The sequence below is a fragment of the Paroedura picta genome, chromosome 7 (genome assembly GCF_049243985.1).
Source record: "Paroedura picta isolate Pp20150507F chromosome 7, Ppicta_v3.0, whole genome shotgun sequence".
Taxonomy (NCBI): Eukaryota; Metazoa; Chordata; class Lepidosauria; order Squamata; family Gekkonidae; genus Paroedura; species Paroedura picta.
In genome coordinates this window covers 100,628,335-100,648,530 of record NC_135375.1, presented here as the reverse complement: position 1 = coordinate 100,648,530, position 20,196 = coordinate 100,628,335, and the positions used below count along the sequence as shown (strand labels likewise).

General features: G+C 46.1%; 1 protein-coding gene across 1 annotated transcript; it reads left to right on the top strand.

Annotated features, from left to right (window-relative positions):
• Nucleotides 1–1,051: 1,051 nt before the first annotated feature.
• Nucleotides 1,052–19,175, top strand: CLEC5A (C-type lectin domain containing 5A). Its single transcript, XM_077345711.1, has 6 exons — nucleotides 1,052–1,252; nucleotides 7,730–7,900; nucleotides 12,306–12,362; nucleotides 12,465–12,601; nucleotides 14,022–14,125; nucleotides 17,092–19,175. The coding sequence occupies exons 2-6, from the start codon at nucleotides 7,822–7,824 to the stop codon at nucleotides 17,198–17,200; spliced, it is 486 nt and encodes a 161-aa protein (XP_077201826.1). The 5' UTR covers nucleotides 1,052–1,252; nucleotides 7,730–7,821; the 3' UTR covers nucleotides 17,201–19,175.
• Nucleotides 19,176–20,196: the final 1,021 nt, after the last annotated feature.

Sequence of the window (20,196 nt, the reverse complement as noted above, 5' to 3'; positions counted from 1 at the left end):
TTGAAAGTGCCTTATCCAAGATGTGCAGAATGGGCCCAGGGCAGATGAAGCCATGCGACTTGCATGGTTCATGCAGAATTGGCTGCTAGCTCTTTTTCAACAGTATCCACCGCATGAAAGGCAGTGTGGTGTAGTGGTTTAAGCAGTCTTTTCCAACCTATTTACTGTGGAGGAACCCCTGAAAAAGGATTACATAGTGTTAAATATCCTTTCCTTGGAGGCTGGGAAAGATGATACTCCTTGCAGAATGAGCCAATAGCCTTGGGTCTCTACCTCTCCACTCCACCTCCCAGGAACACCCTACAACCATTATGCCAGCCTTCCAGGAACTGCTGACAGGGATGCAGGCCTTTGCCTGGCATCAATCCCAGCTCCCAAGATTTACATATCGTAGTGGCTTACTCAAGCCCTCTGGCCTTGGCGCACAAAATAGATCCCCCTTGGGTATAAAGGCAGGGCATAAATTAATTAAATAAATATTCAGGTATTTCTGCCCACAAATCCTTGCAGGTTCCCACCAACTGGGCTATAGTTTTTGCATGCACATGCTGCTGAGGGAAGCCGAAGATAAACATGGAGAATGGTAGGGATAAAAAATGAACTAACTAAATAACATAGCTGAAAATTGGAGGCAGAAAAAAGGAAGGTTGATGAATGGCTGAAAAGGAGAGAATGAGGCAGGGAAGAAAGAGAGTTGGTTTTTATACCCTGCTTTCCACTGCCCAAAGAAATCTTGAAGTGGCTTACACCCTTCTCTTCCTCTCCCCTCAAGAGATACCCTGTGAAGTAGGTGAGGCTGAGAGAGCTCTGAGAGAACTGTGAGTGGCCCAAGGGCACCCAACTGGCTGCAGATGGAGGAGGAGTCGGGAATCAGACCTGTTCTCCAGACTAGAGGCTGCCGCTCTCAACCACTATATCAAGTAAAACATTCCCCCCTCCCTGGCGTCACCCCATATCTGACACATTTGTCTGTACAAAGAAATGAGGAAGTCACACTTCTGAATTTCTCAAGCCTCTACAGAGGAGTAGCCATCCCACCAGGTCATTAACAGGCTGTAAAGGAAGCGGTTAGCTAACAGTCTGTCATTCATGCAACCAAAAGGGAAGAAAAGGAAACCTTGGTGAAGTAGTGTAACAGAGGCCCACAAAAATAGGGCCAGATCTTCACAAACGGGGCCAGGGAGAAAAGAAGAAGGAAAAGACAAAGACAAGTCCCTTTGGAAAGCTTCTTTTCTTTCTTTTCCTGCACAGGGTGAGTTCCAACGTCATATTTATTTGTATCGATGTTTGTACCAGGTAAATAGATGAAACTGCCCTCCTGGGCACGCAGCCAGGCACCATGAACGCACTTGAAGTTGCCTTCAGCAGAGTCACACTACTGGTCCATCTGGGCTCCTCTCCGGCAGCTGCTCCCCAGGGTCTCAGGTGGAGTGTGGGGCTGCCAGCCTCCAGTTGGGGCCTGGAGATCTGCTTTTACAATTGATCTCCAGCTGACAGACATCAGCTCCCCTGGAGAAAATGGCTGCTTTGAAGGGTGGAGTCTATGGCTTTATACCCTGCTGAAGTCCCTCCCCTCCCCAAAACTTGTTGTCCCCAGGATCCACACCTCGAATCTACAGGTATTTTCCAACCCTAGTTGGAGGACTTTCACATCACTTGCTAGCCGGTCCCTTTAACCAGAGATGTCAGGGCCTGAACCTGAAGCCTAGATGTTCTACCCCTGAATCATGGTCCCATCATCATTTAAAGCGAGGCTACCTATTCCCTACAGAGCAGGGGCTGGATCCTCCCTCATCCTTGCTTTTCTCCCCAAAACTGCTTCTCCTGAACTGTTGTTGACACAGCATAGGCAACATCCAGACATGGACATTAGGAGACATCCACATTAGGAGACAAACCTTGTTTTAGCCTCATTTTGGATTTCCTTTGGATGCAGCGAGTCGACTCCAACCTTTCTGCATTTGGGCTTTCCTCCCCTCATTTCCCCACCTGATATTCATGCTGTGCTTTCTGCACTGAGTCCAATGGAGGCAGCCTCCCATTATGGTTTACTCCCTTCCCTTAAAATAAGGTTTTAATAAAGGGTTTTCTGAGAATTCCTTTGCTGCAGGGCAAGCAAGACGGCAATTCAGAATTGCATCTGAAAAATTTTAGTGCAGAAATGGACAAAAAAGTCAACCTTTTAAAATCCAAATGATATAGCTAGTTTGGAAGTAGTCGTGGAGTTCCTGTCGCAGCAGCAGTAAAAGAGTTTTAAATAAGTGATTTCAAGGGGGAAAGGACACATGCGATAATATGGTTGTTCAGTCTTCCACTTTGGCAGGAGACTTCCTGGCCCCCAGGCTCTGGTCTACCCCGCTGCTTGGAGGAACACTAGGAGTAGGATTTGGGGCAGTTGGCCTGATACAATGCTACAATGTCACTTCCTGTTGCATAACTGGAAGTCACAATACTGGATAGAGTTCCAGGAAGCCCCAGAACCTCTATGGTAAAAACCACAGAGAAATGGGGAATTCATAGAGTATCATGTGGCACAACAGTCTGTCTCCCCAGTTCTCCCAAAGACTGCCAGAGCTTGGCTTAGGGTTACCCACCTCCAGTTGGGATTTAGAGTTCTCTTGACATTGCAATTGACCTCTCGACAGTAAAGATCAGTTCCCCGAGAGGACGTTACAGCTTTAGTGGGTGAACTCTATGGTATTCCATGCAGTATAAGAGAAACTGAGGTCCCTCCACAGGTGTTGCTCCTAGATCTCCAGGAACGGCTCATGCCAGAGTTGGCACCCCTCCCTTGGCTGGCAACCCTATGGGTAAAGGAGCTGAATGCTTATCTAGTCACTCATCCCCACTATAGGGAATTATGGCAAGTCAGTTGTGACTGCTTCAGCACAGAGGCATTGTTCTGCTCAATAAGCAGAGATGGTGTTAGAAACAACTGTGTAAGGCAATCCATTAGTCATTCTGCTTCTGTCTCCTTTTGGGTTTCCCTTTTCCTTGCGCTGGTATTTCTGAAAAGATCAGCGTCATAGCCCGGTTCCACATTTGAGACATACCTTGTTTTCACCTTGCTTTGGATGTCCATTGGATGCTTTGAGTCAACACCAGGCTTTCTACCCTTGGGCTTTTCTCCCCTCGTTTCCCAGGGTGAAATTCGCCATATGTTTTCCACATCTGATTTGGAAGAAGGCAGCCTCCCATCATGCTTTGCTCCCTTTCCCCTTTTCCAAAAAGTTGTTTTTGCAAAATAGTGCCTGATTGAATAAAGAGACTAGGCCTGCATGGCAACAGGAGAAGTGGGCTCCAGTGATGTCTAGTGATGCCAGCAGCCATTCAAACTTCTGTGAAAGGCCAGGTAACCACTAGGGAGCTCTCACATAACCCCAGGTTCCCCTGAACCCTGGCTGGGAATCCCTGCTCTGTGGCCTTTAGCACCCTCTGCTGCTGTGCCTTAAGAACAGCTTCATGTTCAGACATTAGCAGGTTATGATGATGATGATTTCTGAAACACCATGCCAAATGTTGCCATTCTTCCAACGTTGACCCAAAACAACCCTTACTAGAGGCACAAACCACACTCTGTAATAGCTTGTTATAAAACAAATGAGACACTCAGTTGCTTGAGCAGAACTCAAGAGTGAACAATATTGATTTGTTTGGCACAGCATTTCGTCTTTGCTGGAATTCGGTATTCGTGTTTGTTCTCCATGTCTGATGAAGAGCAAGTCCACAAATGGGAAGAGCCATAAAAGTGATTTCAAGTTTAAGGCTGCAACTCCAGATCGGAGTCGTAGGGACCATATCACTTCAATCTACTTCCCAGTCTTATTGCAGGTGCTAGGTTCATATGGGAATAGGCAGTTCTTAAGGCATGCTAAACCCAAGTCCTAATATGACTTTGGTAAGAACCGCCTACTCCCATATGAACCTAGTCAACCACTCTGGCCATTTTTGGAAGCCCTACTTCAGGTGTCTCTGACATCTGAGGCTAGATGGGTGATTACCTGACAAAAAGGCTTCTTAGTTATGGTGCCCAGACATTGGGACTAGGTTGACAGACCTCCCAGTGCAGGCAGAGAACCCCTGGTTTGTGTACTTCTCTTCACCGCCCGCCATGAGGCCAGTGGGGGGAAATTACACCTCAAACAGGCAAGAAGCTAGAGATAAATATGATATGTCTACATCTGTCACAATCAAGGTTATGCCTGGTGGTTGCTGAAACAGTCTTCAGTCTCACACAAGCAAAGGTATTACATCAACAGCTGCATTCAGGTCAGTGCCTTTGACTCTGCCCAGGAGCTTCCAGGAGGCCCATAAGCCATTACAAGGTGATGAAACAATAAACAAAGGAGAATCTGTTAACCACAACAGGACTGTGAGACAGGTGTTTAGTCCAAGGAAGCAGGGAAGACCAGGTTTCAAGGTCTACAAGTAAGGCAGGTATCAGGAAAGATCTCTCTCTGAAAATAAACACAATAAGTAACAAGGCACAAACAATAATGCTTTACCAAGAGTTTTGGGAGACAGAGCAGTAATTGCAAAAGTTGCTCCCACCATTGGTTCTACCTATTTCTCTGCTTTTGTCACCTTAATTACTGAAACCCAGATGTTCATCATGCATTGAGTCCTTGATTCTGCATTGATTCAGTGTCAGGAGCCAAGACCAAGCGGTGACACTCCTGCATCTCACCTGAGCTGTAAATATAACCTTCCATCTGTGACTCTGCTGCCCCAGGAAATCCTGGAGGTTAGAGACAAACTGATTTTTGTCCTATTGTCCCTTGCCAAAAAAAAAAAAAAAACAACCCTCATCCCCTGAGGCTTCTTTTGCTGTTTTGCCTCTAAATCTAGCTGCTCAGATGAGCATTCCACTGGTGCAGCTCTTGATTCCTCCATCTCCTCATCCTCAGAGGAAAAGGCAACTGGCTGACTCATTACAAGGTCACCCGGAAGTGACATAGGTATCAGTGACATCAGGGGGGAGCACACTCTGATTTTGGGCAAAACTCTATGGTAAGAAGCTAATTCCATCATAGAGATTTTGCCCACAAACTAGAGCGTTGTCTCCAGTGTGCTTACGTCACTTTGAGGTGACAAAGGCACTTGGCATTTATTTCTAGATTCCTCCATCCCCAGTCCTAGTAAATTCATCTCCATTCCCCACCACCTGGTCCAATAGACCTGACAACCCTATTTGGTACCTCTTCCTCAAGAAGAGTCATCAGACTCCCTCTATTTTTGTCTTCTACGAGCAAGTGAAGACTTTGTGGTCTCACTGGCCCTCCAGCCTGCCTGTGTGTTGTGTGTATTTCTGTATTTTGTTTGTGTGTTTTAAAAGCTTTCTAGTGTCTGAAAATTGTGATGCCTTGTTTTAATGTTTGCCGCTTGGTGGACGCTGAACTGGGAGGAAAGATGGCATAGAAATGCTGTTTTAAAAAAAGAAACACATAAATAAGCAAGCAGGTTCTAATCTCCTGGAAGTTCCTGGCCTGTGGGAAGTATGCCTGGCCTCAACTTGGGCCAGGGCCTTTTCGGTCCTGGCCCTGACCTGGCCCTGACCCCCCCACCCAGCGCAAAGACAGAAGAACAGCCTCGCCAGGCAAGGGGAGCTTACCAGAGGGTGAGGGTCGAGGGCGGCCATGTCAATGCGGAGGCAATGGCAGCCAAGGAGGCAATGGGGAGGCGCGCTTCGCGCGCCTCCCCATTGCCTCCTTGGTCCAGGATTGACACTCTGAGGAGCGAATCAGGCTTCGTGGCTCCTGATTTGCTCCTCCGAGTTTTTAACCCGGACAGAGCCCGCCCTAACTCCTCCCCCCATGGCCTTACTGCTTTATTTAGTCGGCGCCGCGGGCGGTTTTAAGATGTGTTACAGGGGTTCGTATGGCTCGTAACACACCTCGAGTCTCCGGAGAGTGGCAAGCTAAATGTATAATTAATAAACAAACAAAACTCAAAATATAACTTAGCAGATCCCCAAATGATAAATAATTAATAAATGTGGTCAAATCCTCAGTGAACCATTTCTAAGCCCCGGAATTCATCAGTGAAGACTCCTTTACTTGGTGGCACTTCTATTTCAGTCCACATGCCTGACATCACTGGAGGACGTTCTTCAGGTTCCTCAATGGCTCAGTTCCTTCCTCTTTCACATGTGGGCTCCTTACTTCAGACAACTATCCTTGAAAATCTGGCTGCTCAGACCTCTCCCTGTTTTGTAAGAAGCATTGCAAGACCATTCCGTTTTGAAGAACAGGAAGAAGAGCTGGTTTTTGTACCCTGCTTTTCGCTCCCCAGAGGAGTAAGATAGGTGGGGCGGAGAGAGCTCTGACCAAATTGCTCTGTGAGAACAGCTCTAAGAGAACTGTGACTAGCCCAAGGTCACCCAGTTGGCTGCCTGTGGAGGATGCATGGGGACTCAAACCCAGTTCTCCAGATTAGAGGCCACCACTCTTAACACAGACTGTTCCATTATAGTGTATACAATTTTTTTAAAACCCACAGAACTCCTTGGATAAAATTCGGTATAAAAATGTATTATGATGGATCGGCTGCTTTGTATATGTGGGGTTGAGCTTCTTGAGAGGATTATTCTTTCTGTCCCAGCCATCCAGCTGCTCATCAGTCTGAGGCTAAGAGTATGAGACACAATTTGCCTTAAATAGCAGTCCAGTCGCAGCTGCAGGAATCAAAAGGCTTGCAGCTCAGCTAAAGTCGGGGAGCGATCTGATCCCTCCGGAGCTGATCGAGATGGATATCGAATGGCCGGCACCGGTCTTCAACAGCATAGTGCAGTGATTAAGAAAGGCGGCCTCTGATCTGGGGGACAGGATTTGATTCCCCACTCCTCCGCAAGCAGCCAGCTGGGGGACCTCGGGCAAGTCACAGTTCTTTTAGATCTGTTCTTGCAGAGCAGTTCTCTCAGAGCTCTCCCAGCCACATCTCCTGCACAGTGTGTCTGTTGTGATGAGACAAAGGGAAAGATGTTTCTTCTTCTGCCTTGATGTGGCCTGATTTCCATCGGATCTTGGAAGCTAAGCAGGGCAGACCCTGACTAGTATATGGATGGGAGACCTCCAGGGATTTGGGTGGCAGTTCCTCCAAGGAACACTAGGGGTCGTGACACTAGGGGGCAGGCAATGGCAAACCACCTCTCATCGTCTCTTGCCTGGCTGCCAAACAATCCTCGGATCGCCTGGCTACTTAACACACACTACCCGATAAATAATAATAAAGGATATTTTTCTTCTTTGGGGGGTCATTTTAATGAAGCCACTCTTAAGGTAGCAAGATTCTGCACTCCAGCCTGCTTAACAAGGCATAGGAGCACAGTGTAGCATTTTAATCATTTTATTATTACTATATTAACAATGGTGTCTATTCTGTACCAAATATTTATTTTATGCATCCAGTGCGTATTATGTATCGTTTCTGTTCTCGACTGCTGATCTTGGATCAAAATAATGATAAATTGAAATACCCAGCCGGTTGCTCACCTTGAGACATGCTGCTGATGGTGTTCTCCAATCGCACATGATAGACTGAATTTAGCCTGCTTTTTGTCTCTGTCTCACCCAGTTCTGCTCCTGACAAGACTCCATCTCACCCAGGGCTTTTGCCTAGGCATGTCCCGTGATCCCTAGCATGGCCTTTTGGGGGAGTGGTCAAAAAAAAATAGGGAAAAGTCAGTTGGATGTAACCCTACTAAACCCATACTTATGTTACTTCATTGCAGGGATTTCCAAGGCCTGTTGGAGATGCAGTTAAACATTTCGCCTTCCATAGATCTGTCATTTTGAATCTTTTGTGGGTAACCTGTGGAGGAACATGAACTGGAACCTCATGATTCAAGTTGTAACCACTGTAATTTTGAAGGTGATCACATCTTCTCTGTTCCTGATATACTGTGAGTATCACCCTGAATTTTTGTTTTTCTAAGTACCATATTTTGATTTGGGGGGGGGATTACTACGTAATACTGCCTTTCCTATTGCGCTTCTCCTTTTATGCATCCATTTTCACTCATGGCTATTCTCACCAGGGAGCTGTTTTTTTTTTTTATACCCTGCTTTTCACTACTTGGAGTCTCAAAGTGGCTTACAAACCCTTTTCCCTTCCTCTCCCCACAACAGACACCCTGTAAGGTAGGGGGGACCGAAAGAGCTCTAAGCACACTGCTGTGTGAGAAGCACTCTAAGAGGGGAGAGGATTTTAATCCCCCCAAGACACATGAGGCCATCAGGGTGACCTCAGGCCAGTCACAGTTCTCTCAGAGCCCTCTCAGTCTCACCTACTTCACTGGGTGACTGTTGAGGGCAGAGAAGGGTAGAGGATTGTAAAGCCGCCTTGAGACTCCTTTGTAGCTGACTTCGCAATTGCCTGGAAAGGGGGTGGAACTGTGTGCTTATGCCCACTCTTAACTTCCCACATGGTCAGCCCACACGTGGATGGATTGCCTGTCCAAGGCTGATGCATTAGGCAATGTTGAGCCGTTCATGAAGGAAGCCCCTTGGCCAACCAGCTTATTTCCATTTCCTTTAACATTCTCAACTGAGCATCAGTTCTTCATTCTTCAAAAGAAGAAGAAAAATACTTTTGCAGTGCATAGGGACTGAAGTGGATGGGAAGGAAGTCAGGAGAGTTTCTTCAGATGTGGAGAGCTATTTCATTTTTGTTTGTTTGTTTTGTTCCAATCGCTCAACGAAGTCTTGAGTGCAGTCTTCTGTTTCTCTGAAAGTCAAGGTTTCCAAGGGCAACGCACCCATGCCCACCAGCTTCCGCCACAGAGAGCAGAATATTCCACGATTCTTTTACTCAGTGACTTTAAAGAATAAATAAACAGTTTCTTAGGGCATGTAAAATCTGTTGTCTCCCCCCCCCCCCCGAGATATGCATTTGGATATTTCAAATCCAAATATATATCCCCAAAAGTATCTTATCAGTCCTTTGGGGGATACATACAGAGTGATATTTGGATGGCCAAAAATTGGATCCAGAAAAATTCTGGACATATTTGGGGTATTTGGGACTGGCATTTCAAGGCTCCTGGGCCTGTTTAATTCTACAGGATTTCTGGACAACAAGAAGGAAGGAAGCCGGCAATGAGAAAAGATGGGAAAAGGGTCACTAGGAATGTCTGCCCAGTCATGATGATTCTCTTACAGCTCTCCATGGTTCTTTGAGCATGGGCAAAGTGTAAAAAGCACCTGCAGCTTGATTCCATTTAGGGAGGTGATGTGAGTGTGTTGTGATGTGATGTGTTTGAGTTGATTAGATTTTACAAAACAATATGTGTACACGATGTGTACAAAAAAGATTAGTACAAAAATATAAAGTACACAATTACAACAGATAAATTTAAATTTAAAATTAATTTACATAAACAGTGGCAGGTTAAAGCAAGTCAAAACAGCAATGATACTGCAGTAAATTGTCTGCTATGGGTTTCGAATTCTCCCAGAAATTAAGGATGATTTGAGAATGGATCAATAGATAAATAGATGGAGAGTTAAGTGAGTGGGTGGGGCCATAAATAGGTAGACAGCTTTGGCTCCAACCAAAAACCTGGTAGGAGAGCGGTCTTACAGGCCCTGAGGAATTGTGATAACTGGAAGCTCGTTCCACCAGGCCTGGCCTTGTGTGTGTGTGTGACTGTCTTGCCAGTCTGGCTAGCTGCCTTCATACTGACATATTAGTTTGGCATGGAATTCCTTTTCCTTTCCTTTTACATTTGATCCAGTGATCTTGAGCAACGAATAAGAAGTCTTCATTTCTTTAAGGAAAATATGGTGGAGAGGTAATTGGCCACTGCTGGCGTAGTCCTTGGATCTCTATCCTCCCACAGATAGGAGACTTTGTTGTCTTTATTACAGTAGGAGGTAGTTTAGATAAAAAGGGGGCAATTCATAACTCATGATAAAAGGGCATTCCAGTAGCACGTGGATCAGGGAGTCAACCTTGTTCAAATCACACTGATAAAGCCTATCTGAATAAGGTAAGTTACAGCAGGGGGAGTCAACCTGTGGTCCTCCAGATGTTCATGGACTACAATTCCCATGAGCTCCTGCCAGCAAACGCTGTGATCCTTGTTTAAGTTGGTCTGGCTTGGATTCTCTGGTTTGACATTGGGTGTTTGGGTTGTGCCACATTAGTCTGTGGGTCTGCCTAGGATTCTCTGGTTTGCCCTAAGTTCTGTCATGCTGGTTTGTTCTGTTAGCACTGGGAGGATTTAGGCAATGGTTGTTCTGGTGTGTTCGGCTATTGGCTTCTTTGCCCTAGAGAAAACATGAATTTCCCGCCCCCACCCCCACCCCTCCCAGGGAAACAATACATCTAATGCATCTGAGGTGCCTTCTGCAGGCAATTTTCCCTGGATTGCTTTGCTTTGCTTCTTTGGTTTTCACGTGACATTGTGGTCATTCCAAATACATGTGTGTCAAGGGATGAACCACTAAGCAAAATGTTGCCCTATGTGTGGCTTGTGAACAGAAGTTCGTGACAGATTTACTGTCTTGAACTTCCACAAACATAAATCCATGCTTTCTGTTCCCTGAAAAAGATCCAAAAAGAGATAAACAGCAGGGGAGGCGTTCCCCATCACTCGTCTATTTCAGGCTGTATTGCATAGCCTCTTTAAACTCTAGACAGCTGCTTTGAACATCGGTCTTCTGCAGTCCCTCCAAAGTTTAAAGGGGCTGCCTGAAAATAGCCTGAAACAGCTGAGTGATGGGAAGCACCTCCCCATAATACAGCTGGTTTTCAGGCTGTTTCCTGCAGTCCCTTTAAAGTTTAACACTGTCTAGGACTTTCCTGTGGAGTCTCTAGAAACTTTAAAGAGACTCCATGGGACAGTCCTAGACAACTTTAAACTTTAAAGGGACTGCAGGAAACAGCCTGAAAACCAGCCACATTTGGACAGGACAATCCTAAACAGCTGAGTTGTGGGTAGCAAGCCATTCCCCACCACTTACAGCTATCTTTTGGGCTTTCTGCAACCCCCATTGTGGGGCCACAAGCCATGAACCAGTGCAGTTCAGGAACAGAATTCATGGTTCAGCTTGGTACACCATTCAGCCACAAACTGAACCACATTTTCTTGTTCCATGCTCATCCCTACGTGCAACTTCTAATCATTCCCCTTGAAGCCAAAGCAAACAGACAAACAAACATGTGGCTTCAGCTTAAAGGGAAGACAACAAGATGACTATGGATGAATATCTATGTGGACAGGCAGACCAGTCCTGACAGGCAGATCTAGCTAAGCTTTGCCATGCTTCTCCCTCCTTCAGCCCTTTATTAGCTTCCCCCTAGAACTCAACAACAGTGCTGCCCCTCATCTGTAGAGGAAAGAGGGTTGTTGAGTGGCAAGTCCAGTCACCAAGTTGATTCTGCACTATTGTGATGGATGGCAAAGGAGAAGGGGAGAGTTGCCTAGTGCCTTGTGGCATAGGGAAGGTCTTCCCAGGGCACTTGTACCCCACATGTTCCTGCTTTCATGGTGAAGGTGGCTTTTCCAGGCCTTGTGTGGAACCCACCCCAAAAGTTACAGGCTGATTTGCACAAGTTACGATTCACTGGGCAGGAATGACACACCCAGCCTATGAACCCTACTACATTCCACACTTGATCTGTGTTTCCAACCTTATTCCCAGCAGATTGCTCACGGGTGCAATTCCCAGCACTGGCCACCCGGCACCACTATTGAGCACACAGGTGCAGCTTAGTTGCTTAAACCAGTGGTCCCCAACCTGCGGGCCGCGGCCCGGTGCTGGGCCGCGAACGCCATGGAGCCGGGCCGCAGCTCCCTCTCCCCGTCCCCGCCCCCGCCCCGCAGTAAAAAACTTCCCAAGCCGCAAGCTTGCGGCCCGGGAAGCTTCTTACTACGGGAGGGCGGGGAGAGGGAATCAGGGCCGGGCCACGCCCATGCGGGCCGCGCCCACGGGTGCGGCCCGATGTGCGGGCGTGGCCCGCGGGTGCGGCTCGATCCACGGGCGCGGCCCGGTGTGTGGGTGCGGCCCGCAGGCGCGGCCCGGTGTGTGGGCGTGGCCCGCGCGGGTGCGGTCCGCGCGGGCGCGGCCCGATGCCTTGCCGGTCCCCAGCCACAGAAAGGTTGGGGACCACTGGCTTAAACAGCTTAACAACAGCCCCTCAAGGCTGACTTCATCAAGTTATTTGCAGATTGCAATTCCAACAGTTATATCTAAAATGCATGTTGTAAGCCACCCTGGGCCCACTTGTGAGGAGGGGCAGCCTATAAATTAAAGTATAATAATAACTTTTAAAAACATTTTTTTCTTTCTTTTTGTGTTCAGATCCACAGATTTTCTATGCACCTGTTCAGCAAGAAAACATTGAGGTCACCCCTAAAGGTTGGTTGACAACAAAAACTGCTCAGAGGAGAATGTAATTCTGTCCCTCTTCCACAAATATTCAAGGTCTGTGTCTCCTCTCTCTCTCTCCAAAAACTGCAGAATGCCCTGTCCGCTGGCAAATCTTCAAGGCGAAATGCTACTTGTTTACAACCGCATCCCAAAACTGGGAGGACAGCCAGAACAACTGCGCTCAGTTCAGTTCCCATCTCACAGTTATTGACAGCAAAGAAGAATTGGTGAGGAAAGAAATCTGTTAAAAATAAAAACGAAAGGTCTTCTGGGAAGAGCAAACCCACCCAGGCCACTTCAGAAGGACACAGGTGCTGGCTAGTCAGGAAAAGAATAGGAGCAGGTTTTTAAACCCCTTTTCTGTACCTCAAGGACTGATTATGCATGGGGCGGAAAGGCCGGGCTGGCAACGATGGGGCAATGGGGCCAATCCAAAATTATGCATGATATCGCCGCCATCCCGACCACATCCCAGCCCTGGCCCAAATCAGGGCTTCGGATGGCCCACATTAATGGAACACAGATACTTTGTTGCCATGGTCGCCATCCACAGCCCTACATAATGTGTCCCTGCAGGGACAGCAAATGCCCCAGTCAGCCTTATGGCATCGCAGAGCTGAATGGGGCATTGTCCTGCCCCTTGAGTGGGTTAGAGGCACACCGCTCTCCTGCCATTGTACAGTGGGGTCCCCATACCCCATTCCCCCTCCCTGCTGCTGCCACCGCTGCACAGCAAAACAGGCTCTTCCAGCCCCAGCATTATGTGCATGCACACAAAATATCAGGGCCATACATGTGCACCGGGGGATTCCTTCCCCTGTGCATTCTTGGGAAGCAGCAGGGAATACTACCCCACCACAAGGAACTGGCAGTGGCCTGGCACAGCCACTGCCGTGCATAATCAGTCAAGGAGTTCTCAAAGCAGATTACCATCACATTCCTTTCCCATAACAGATGCCTTGTGAGAGAGGGGGCACTAAGTGGATTCACCAACATAAAAAGTGCTTTCCCTCAGCAGACAACCAGCATACTACACACCAAAGAAATGTATGGAGACGAAGAAGCGCTATCTCCGCCTCCAACATCCTGCTCTCGCACCCACCTCCCTCTCCCTTCTCCTAGGGATGGGATTTTTTTTCTTTAAGTGAACTGCCTGGAGCAATGAATAGGCGTTCAATCATGCAGGCAAAGCCAAAAAGAATTTTTTCCAAAAGTTGTCACACAGAGCATGCCTCTCTATAGTCCCCCCTTCCCCCAAACGAGAAACGAGATTTATTTTTTAAATACTCATTATTCCATAAGGCAGGGGTAGTCAAACTGCGGCCCTCCAGATGTCTGTGGACTACAATTCCCAGGAGCCCCTGCTGGCAGGGGCTCCTGGGAATTGTAGTCCACGGACATCTGGAGGGCCACAGTTTGACTACCCCTGCCATAAGGGGTGGCATTATAAAAAGCATGGTGGCCTTCAGCTTCCTGTTTTATTAAGGGCGCTTGAAAAAAATTATTTTATATATTATTTATTTTGAGATTTTTATACCGCACCCTTGTGAATGGTCACCTCAAGGCCATCCACCCAGCATCTGCACTGAAAATTCATAATACAGGCCTATGTTAACAATGTGTTTTCCCCTCGATCATCTTCTCCAGATGTTCCTGAAGAACAAAACCATGTCTGAAAGGTATTTTATTGGATTAACTAAGAAAGATGGAAACTGGATATGGACTGACAATACAGCATTTGACCCTACCATGTATGTTCACTCTTATTCTGTTTTTAACATTTATTAGGTGATAAGAGGAAGTTTTTTATTTTGGCTCTGGCCTAGATGGCCCAGGGTATTCTGTGTTCATCAGATCTTGAAAGTCCTGCTTAGTACTTCGATGGGAGACCCCCGAAGAAGCCCAGGATTGCTGTGCAGAGCAGGCAATGGCAAGCTTGTTGGCAGAGTTTAAATATGCAAAGGAACAAAGCACCAGCTGTTTAAAAGAATAAAAGCTTTATTGAAAAGTGAAACAGTGTGAATAAGAGAGGAGCTAGTCCTGATACTCTGACTAATATTCTTCTTCAAGAGGGAAAGCAGGCAGGAAGTATAGTCAAAGGAGCAGGAAGTCCTCAACTGAGCCATTCAGGATACAGGAAGAGAATATTTGAAAATATGAGGACATTCCTAATCTAAATACGCTAAGTACAAAGCTCCTGTTATGCCCCCTGCAGAATATTCTTCTTAAGATGTGAAATGTGAAATCATGCACATCCTGCAAAACAAATTCTAAACATCTCTTGCCTTGGAAACTCTGTGAGGCTGCCATGAGGCACATAGCCACAGTGGTGAAAAAATGGGGAGCTGAGTCCCATCAATCAACACTAGGGCTTGGTGTGAAATCTGTCACAAATCTTTCAAGTGTAAATGAAAAAAGAGAAGGAGTTGAGAGGGAAAGGTGTGTATCCTGTCATAAATCTTCCAAATGTGAATTCTGTATGCAATTGACTAGAACAGAATTTGTAGTTAGCAGGGCTGTAGTATCCTGATTTTAAAAACCTATAAGGAGGGGAATTATATACATGTACATGTGTTTGTGTGTGTGTGTGTGCGTGTGTGTGTGAGAGAGAGAGACAGACAGACAGACAAACAGACAAACAGACACAGAGAGAGACAGAGAGAGTTAAATCTCTCATGCTATTTGATTACATTTTTATGCTATGTAATCCACCTTGAGTCAAGTAGAAAATTGGTAAATCAATACTAAAAAGTAAATAAATAAATAAAATAAATCCTGTTATGCTGAGGACCACAGTACTCTTTTGCCCCACACCCCCCCCAAAAGATTCCAGCTACAGACCTAGCTGCCGTATGCTGACTGCGACTTGATAGCTTTTTCCATTTCCAACAAGAGGAATAAGACAAAACGCTGTGCCTCAAAATCAGAATACAGGAGATTATTTGAAGTTTCTAATGTAAATATGCTAACTACTCATCTCCTACGATGCCCCCTGTAGGATATTATTCATATGCTATTGAATCATGCACATATTCCAACAATTATCAAAGATACAGCCTGGACTGTTGGGAATGTCAATTTATGTTTAAAAAGTTCTAGTACTTGGAGGGAACCAGGAGGGATAGGTGTTGGGATAGGCAAGATCTCTGTCTCAAAAAATAGATGTCTCCTGAATATTAGATAGGGTCGTTACTTAGTTATTTATATCAGATTTGTATGTCGCCCTTCTCCAAAGGCTCAGAGTGGCTCACAACATTCCACAAAATTTATAATTTAAATAAAGGTCAAGGTAAAGGTATCCCCTGTGCAAGGACCGAGTCATGTCTGACCCTTGGGGTGACGCCCTCTAGCGTTTTCATGGCAGACTCAATACGGGGTGGTTTGCCAGTGCCTTCCCCAGTCATTACTGTTTACCCCCCCAGCAAGCTGGGTACTCATTTTACCGACCTCGGAAGGATGGAAGGCTGAGTCAACCTTGAGCCGGCTGCTGGGATTGAACTCCCAGCCTCATGGGCAGAGCTTTCAGGCTGCATGTCTGCTGCCTTAATACATCTTAAACATTTTAAAATCACTCCACTTAATTGAATTGGAAGCTATCAAGTTGCCACTTTCTCTCTAGTGGGAGAGAGAAAGTGCATGCTTGATGTTAATTTTGACTGAGGTTTCAATAATCAACACAGTTTATAAGTGCTTTCAGTAGGGAGGCCAGATATTGTCCTAGGCCTCAACCATAAGGCTGGTGGAACAGCTCTATTTTAAGGGCCCCGTGTTTAATATCCCACAGGGCCCTGATCTCTCTCAGAAGAACATTCCACCAGGCTGGAGCAAGGGCCAAAAAACCCTGGCTCCCTTAGGGTGACGCCCTATAGCATTTTCATGGCAGACTCAATACGGGGTGGTTTGCCAATGCTTTCCCCAGTCATTACCGTATATATATATATATCACGACCCCATGGACAATGATCCTCCAGGCCTTCCTGTCCTCTACCATTCCCCAGAGTCCATTTAAGTTCTCAGCAAGTATTAACAGACTGGTGATCATTGGCCCCTGTGAAGTATGCCTGGCCTCGAGCAGAGCCAGGGCCTTTTCAGTCCTGGCCCCTTCCTGGTGGAAAGAGCTCCTGGATGAGCTGAGGGTTGTGTCAGAGCTATCACAGTTCTGCAGGGCCTGTGAGACTGAGCTCTTCCACCAGGCGTTTGGTTGGAGCTAGGGCTTGGGTAATCTTGAGGTACCCTCCCTTCCTCTTCTCTTCATTTTCAACTAACATCTCATCTTTGACTCTGCATTCCCCACTCACCTGCAACATGAGGTCCAGCATCTTGCCAGGAAACATCTGCCTAGCAATTTGTGTCATAATTGGTCTCTATTCTTATTACTATTTAATTGTTCTTATTGGGGTTTTATTGGGGGACTAGGATTATTGTTATTGTCCATATTGTATGAATAAATAAATATATTGGAACGCCCCCACAATACCTTCAAATAGTGCATCTGTGGTATTAAACTGGGACCACTGAAGAAGGCCTTCATGGACAAAATGCATCTGGTCCAATTTTATGGAGTTAATGGTTCCAGTCAGTACTAAGTGCATTCTTATTTTCTGATTATTCCCATGTTCTATTATTTATTTATATAATTATATTTATTTATAGTCTCGCTTTCACTGCTTCGGTTGGTTGTCAAAGGAATTTTTTTTTTAAATCCCTCTCTTCACAGATTTCATTTCAACAAAAGAGATGTTCAATGTGTCGGGATTGGATTCAATTCTGTTGATAGTGTCTCTTGCTCTATACGACACCGCTCTATTTGTGAGAAGAACGCCTGAGAGCCTTCTGACATTTGGGAGCGCCTCATTGATGAAGAAGATCTGGATTCTTCTGTCAGCTTCCAAGATAATCTTGGGCCACCATCCGGCTTAAGCTGCCCTTGATCAGAAGTCCAGGGGGTGGGGTTTGTGCAGTCACCCTCCCCAAAAAGACAAGAGGGATCTATTCAGTTCTCAGCAGACCACCAGACACAGAAGCAAAATGCGCTTCTATATGCCCATCTGCTTCCTCATTGCCCCCATGGATGAATTGCTGTTGAAAACAAGAAGCTGTCTTATGGTAGCCCTGTTCACACATTGCAGTGAACAAACAGACAACCTGCATGAAAGTGCATACAGTTGTTCATAGGAAAGAGCCAATACATGTCCACTTCACTAATGAAACTAGGAAGCAGCACCTGAATAAACTGAGGTTTAAGGTTGAGCTATACATGTGTTGACAGTAATGGGAGAATTACTCTACATACATACAAAGACACTATACATGGATGATATGTGCATTCACTGTAACTTATGAACACAGCAACTTAGTCAAAATGTTAGTAAAGGAATAAAGAAGTGAATCTTTATTTATCTAGCCCACCTTTCCTAAATACTGAGGTTGGGTAGCAGCATAGACCAACAATCAAGCAATACAATTATAAAACCATATATAAATACCATAAGAATATTCTGTTTCTGTAGTCCCCAACAAGTTCAGGTTTAGGTTGAGGGCATCAGATCTTTAGAGGGCAAATCTTCTCTCAGTTTGTATTAGTGATGGTCCATCAGGGGCTCAGCTGTGATCCTGCTGGAACAACTCTGTCTTGCAAGCCCTGCAGAACTGGTTAAGATCCCCCAGGGCTCTGATCTCTCTTGGCAGAGTATTCCATCAGGCCGGGGTCAAGGCCAAAAAGGCCCTGGCCCAGATCAAGACCAATCTCACCTCCTTTGGGCAGGGGATCCTGATGAGGTCAGATGATCTTAATGACCGGGGGGGGGCATAGTGGAAAAAGTGGTCCTGTAGATACACTACTCCAAACTGATATAACCTCCAGACTGGACTGTTATAACATATTCTACTTTGTTGTTGCCACTGAAAACACCTCTTAAGCTTCAGTGGGTACAACAGCAGCAGCAGGACTCTGCTGGGCTGGGCTCAGTGGCTTGCAACATGTAACTCCAGTGTCGTGTTAAGTGTACTAGATAGGCTTCCCACCTCTGGGTTAGCAAACATCCAGAGATTGGGGGGGGGGGAGGCTAGAAAAGGCTTGGGAGGAGAGAAGAACCTCAGCATGGTCCAATACCATAGAGTCCACATTCCAAAGCAGCCATTTTCTCAAGGGGCTAAAACAACAAAGCATCACAGGTAAGCAATTGCCAAAATATAAGGAAACACCTGTGTAAAAGGCTACTGATAATATACTAACCATTATCTGCAATAAGAATGGAAACACTCCCAATCTTGTAAGTCATTTCTCTTGAAGTCTGGCCCAAATGACTTCTGGATTATATTTGTTTTCAAAAGCATTCCCCAGTGGCCAAGATTGCGAAAGCAATACAAAATAGGAAAACATATAAACCACTGGAACGTGTCCAGAGGAGGGCAACAAAGATGGTGAGGAGTTTGGAAACCAAGATGTATGAAGAAAGGTTGGGGAGCTTGGTCTGTTTAGCCTAGAGAGGAGATGACTGAGAGGGGATCTGCCCATATGATGATAGCTAGGTCAGAGGGCTTTCTCTGTGGTGGATCTAGTCCCTTGGGATGATCTACCACACAGGGTGAGGGAGCCTTCCCATGCAGCATTCAGGAAGACGTGTAAAATGGTTTCATTTCAGAGGACATTTGTTGGAGGGTACTCTAGTTCTGTCTGATTAGGTTGCATTTCTAATCTGTGCGTCTTTTAATCTGTGCAACTGTTTGGATTTTGTTGATGGACTCTTTCATTTGGGCGTCTTTGCAGCTTGTTGTGTTGTTAGCTGCGGTGTCTAAGATGGGATATAAATATTTTCAATTAAATAAATATAACTTAAATATCCTTTTAGCATCTCATTGGCCTATTATGCACGGCCGCTGAAACGGCAGTATGGAGAACGCGGAGGAGGAGGAAGAAGCGAAGCAAACCACTTACACACAGGACGGAATGCAATGGCGGCAAAACCCAGAGTATCCGATTATGCACGCAGCTACTCCAGTGCCACTTCTGGTTGTGCCCTGGTCCCGGGAAGCTCCACTTTCTTCCGCATCTCGCTAACGCGGCTTTTTTGGCTGCATATGTTGATTCCACACCCGGTTGCCGCCTGCAGCGTGCATAATTGGTGATTTTAGCCGCCGCCATTCCACCCCAAATGCGGACCTTCCACTCCGTGCATAATGGGCCATTGTGGGGACATCTGACTGCCAGATAATACAGCACAGAAAATGGGGAACAGACAGTGTTAATATGAGTGATCAATGAATCAATTGTATATCAAACCAATGGAAGCAAAAATCTTTTTAAAAGAGTAAAAGACAGAGGAAGTGTTGGCTTTCAGCACCCTGATTTCCACTAACTGAAGGAGTCCCAAAGCAGTTTAACAAGCACCTTTCCCTTCCTCTGCCCGATCCCTAGATTAAGACCCGCTGGGCTAAAGGCTTGGTGAAAGGTTTTTAAAGGTCTTTCATGTTTCAGTTTATAAAAAGGAGTGATTAAGGGAGGACCTGAAATCCTCTACCTGCTCTCCAAGTTTGGTGTGGACTGGATTTATGGAGTCCAGCAGGCCACCCCAAAGAAGGTGTCCTCAGGAAATGCACACACAGGTTCAGGAGTGCATAGAATGGACCATATGCAAGGCAGAAACATCAAACTGGTAGGAGACAGTCCCCTGATCATGTATAGATGGGATTTAGCAGTCCAGGTTATTCCCCCCTCCAAAGATGCCCTCCAGAAAGTGCTTTTGGGGGGAAACATCATCTCTAGGTTCAGAAGTATACAGAATGGACCCCCTGCAGGCTTCATAAATCAACCACACAGGGC

Excerpts from the sequence above, each read along its gene's own strand:
- CLEC5A (XM_077345711.1), top strand. The coding sequence starts at position 7,822 with ATGAACTGGAACCTCATGATTCAAGTTGTAACCACTGTAATTTTGAAG. Across the intron at positions 12,602-14,021 it reads TTGACAGCAAAGAAGAATTG|ATGTTCCTGAAGAACAAAAC; the intron begins GTGAGGAAAGAA and ends CATCTTCTCCAG. Across the intron at positions 14,126-17,091 it reads ACAGCATTTGACCCTACCAT|ATTTCATTTCAACAAAAGAG; the intron begins GTATGTTCACTC and ends CTCTCTTCACAG.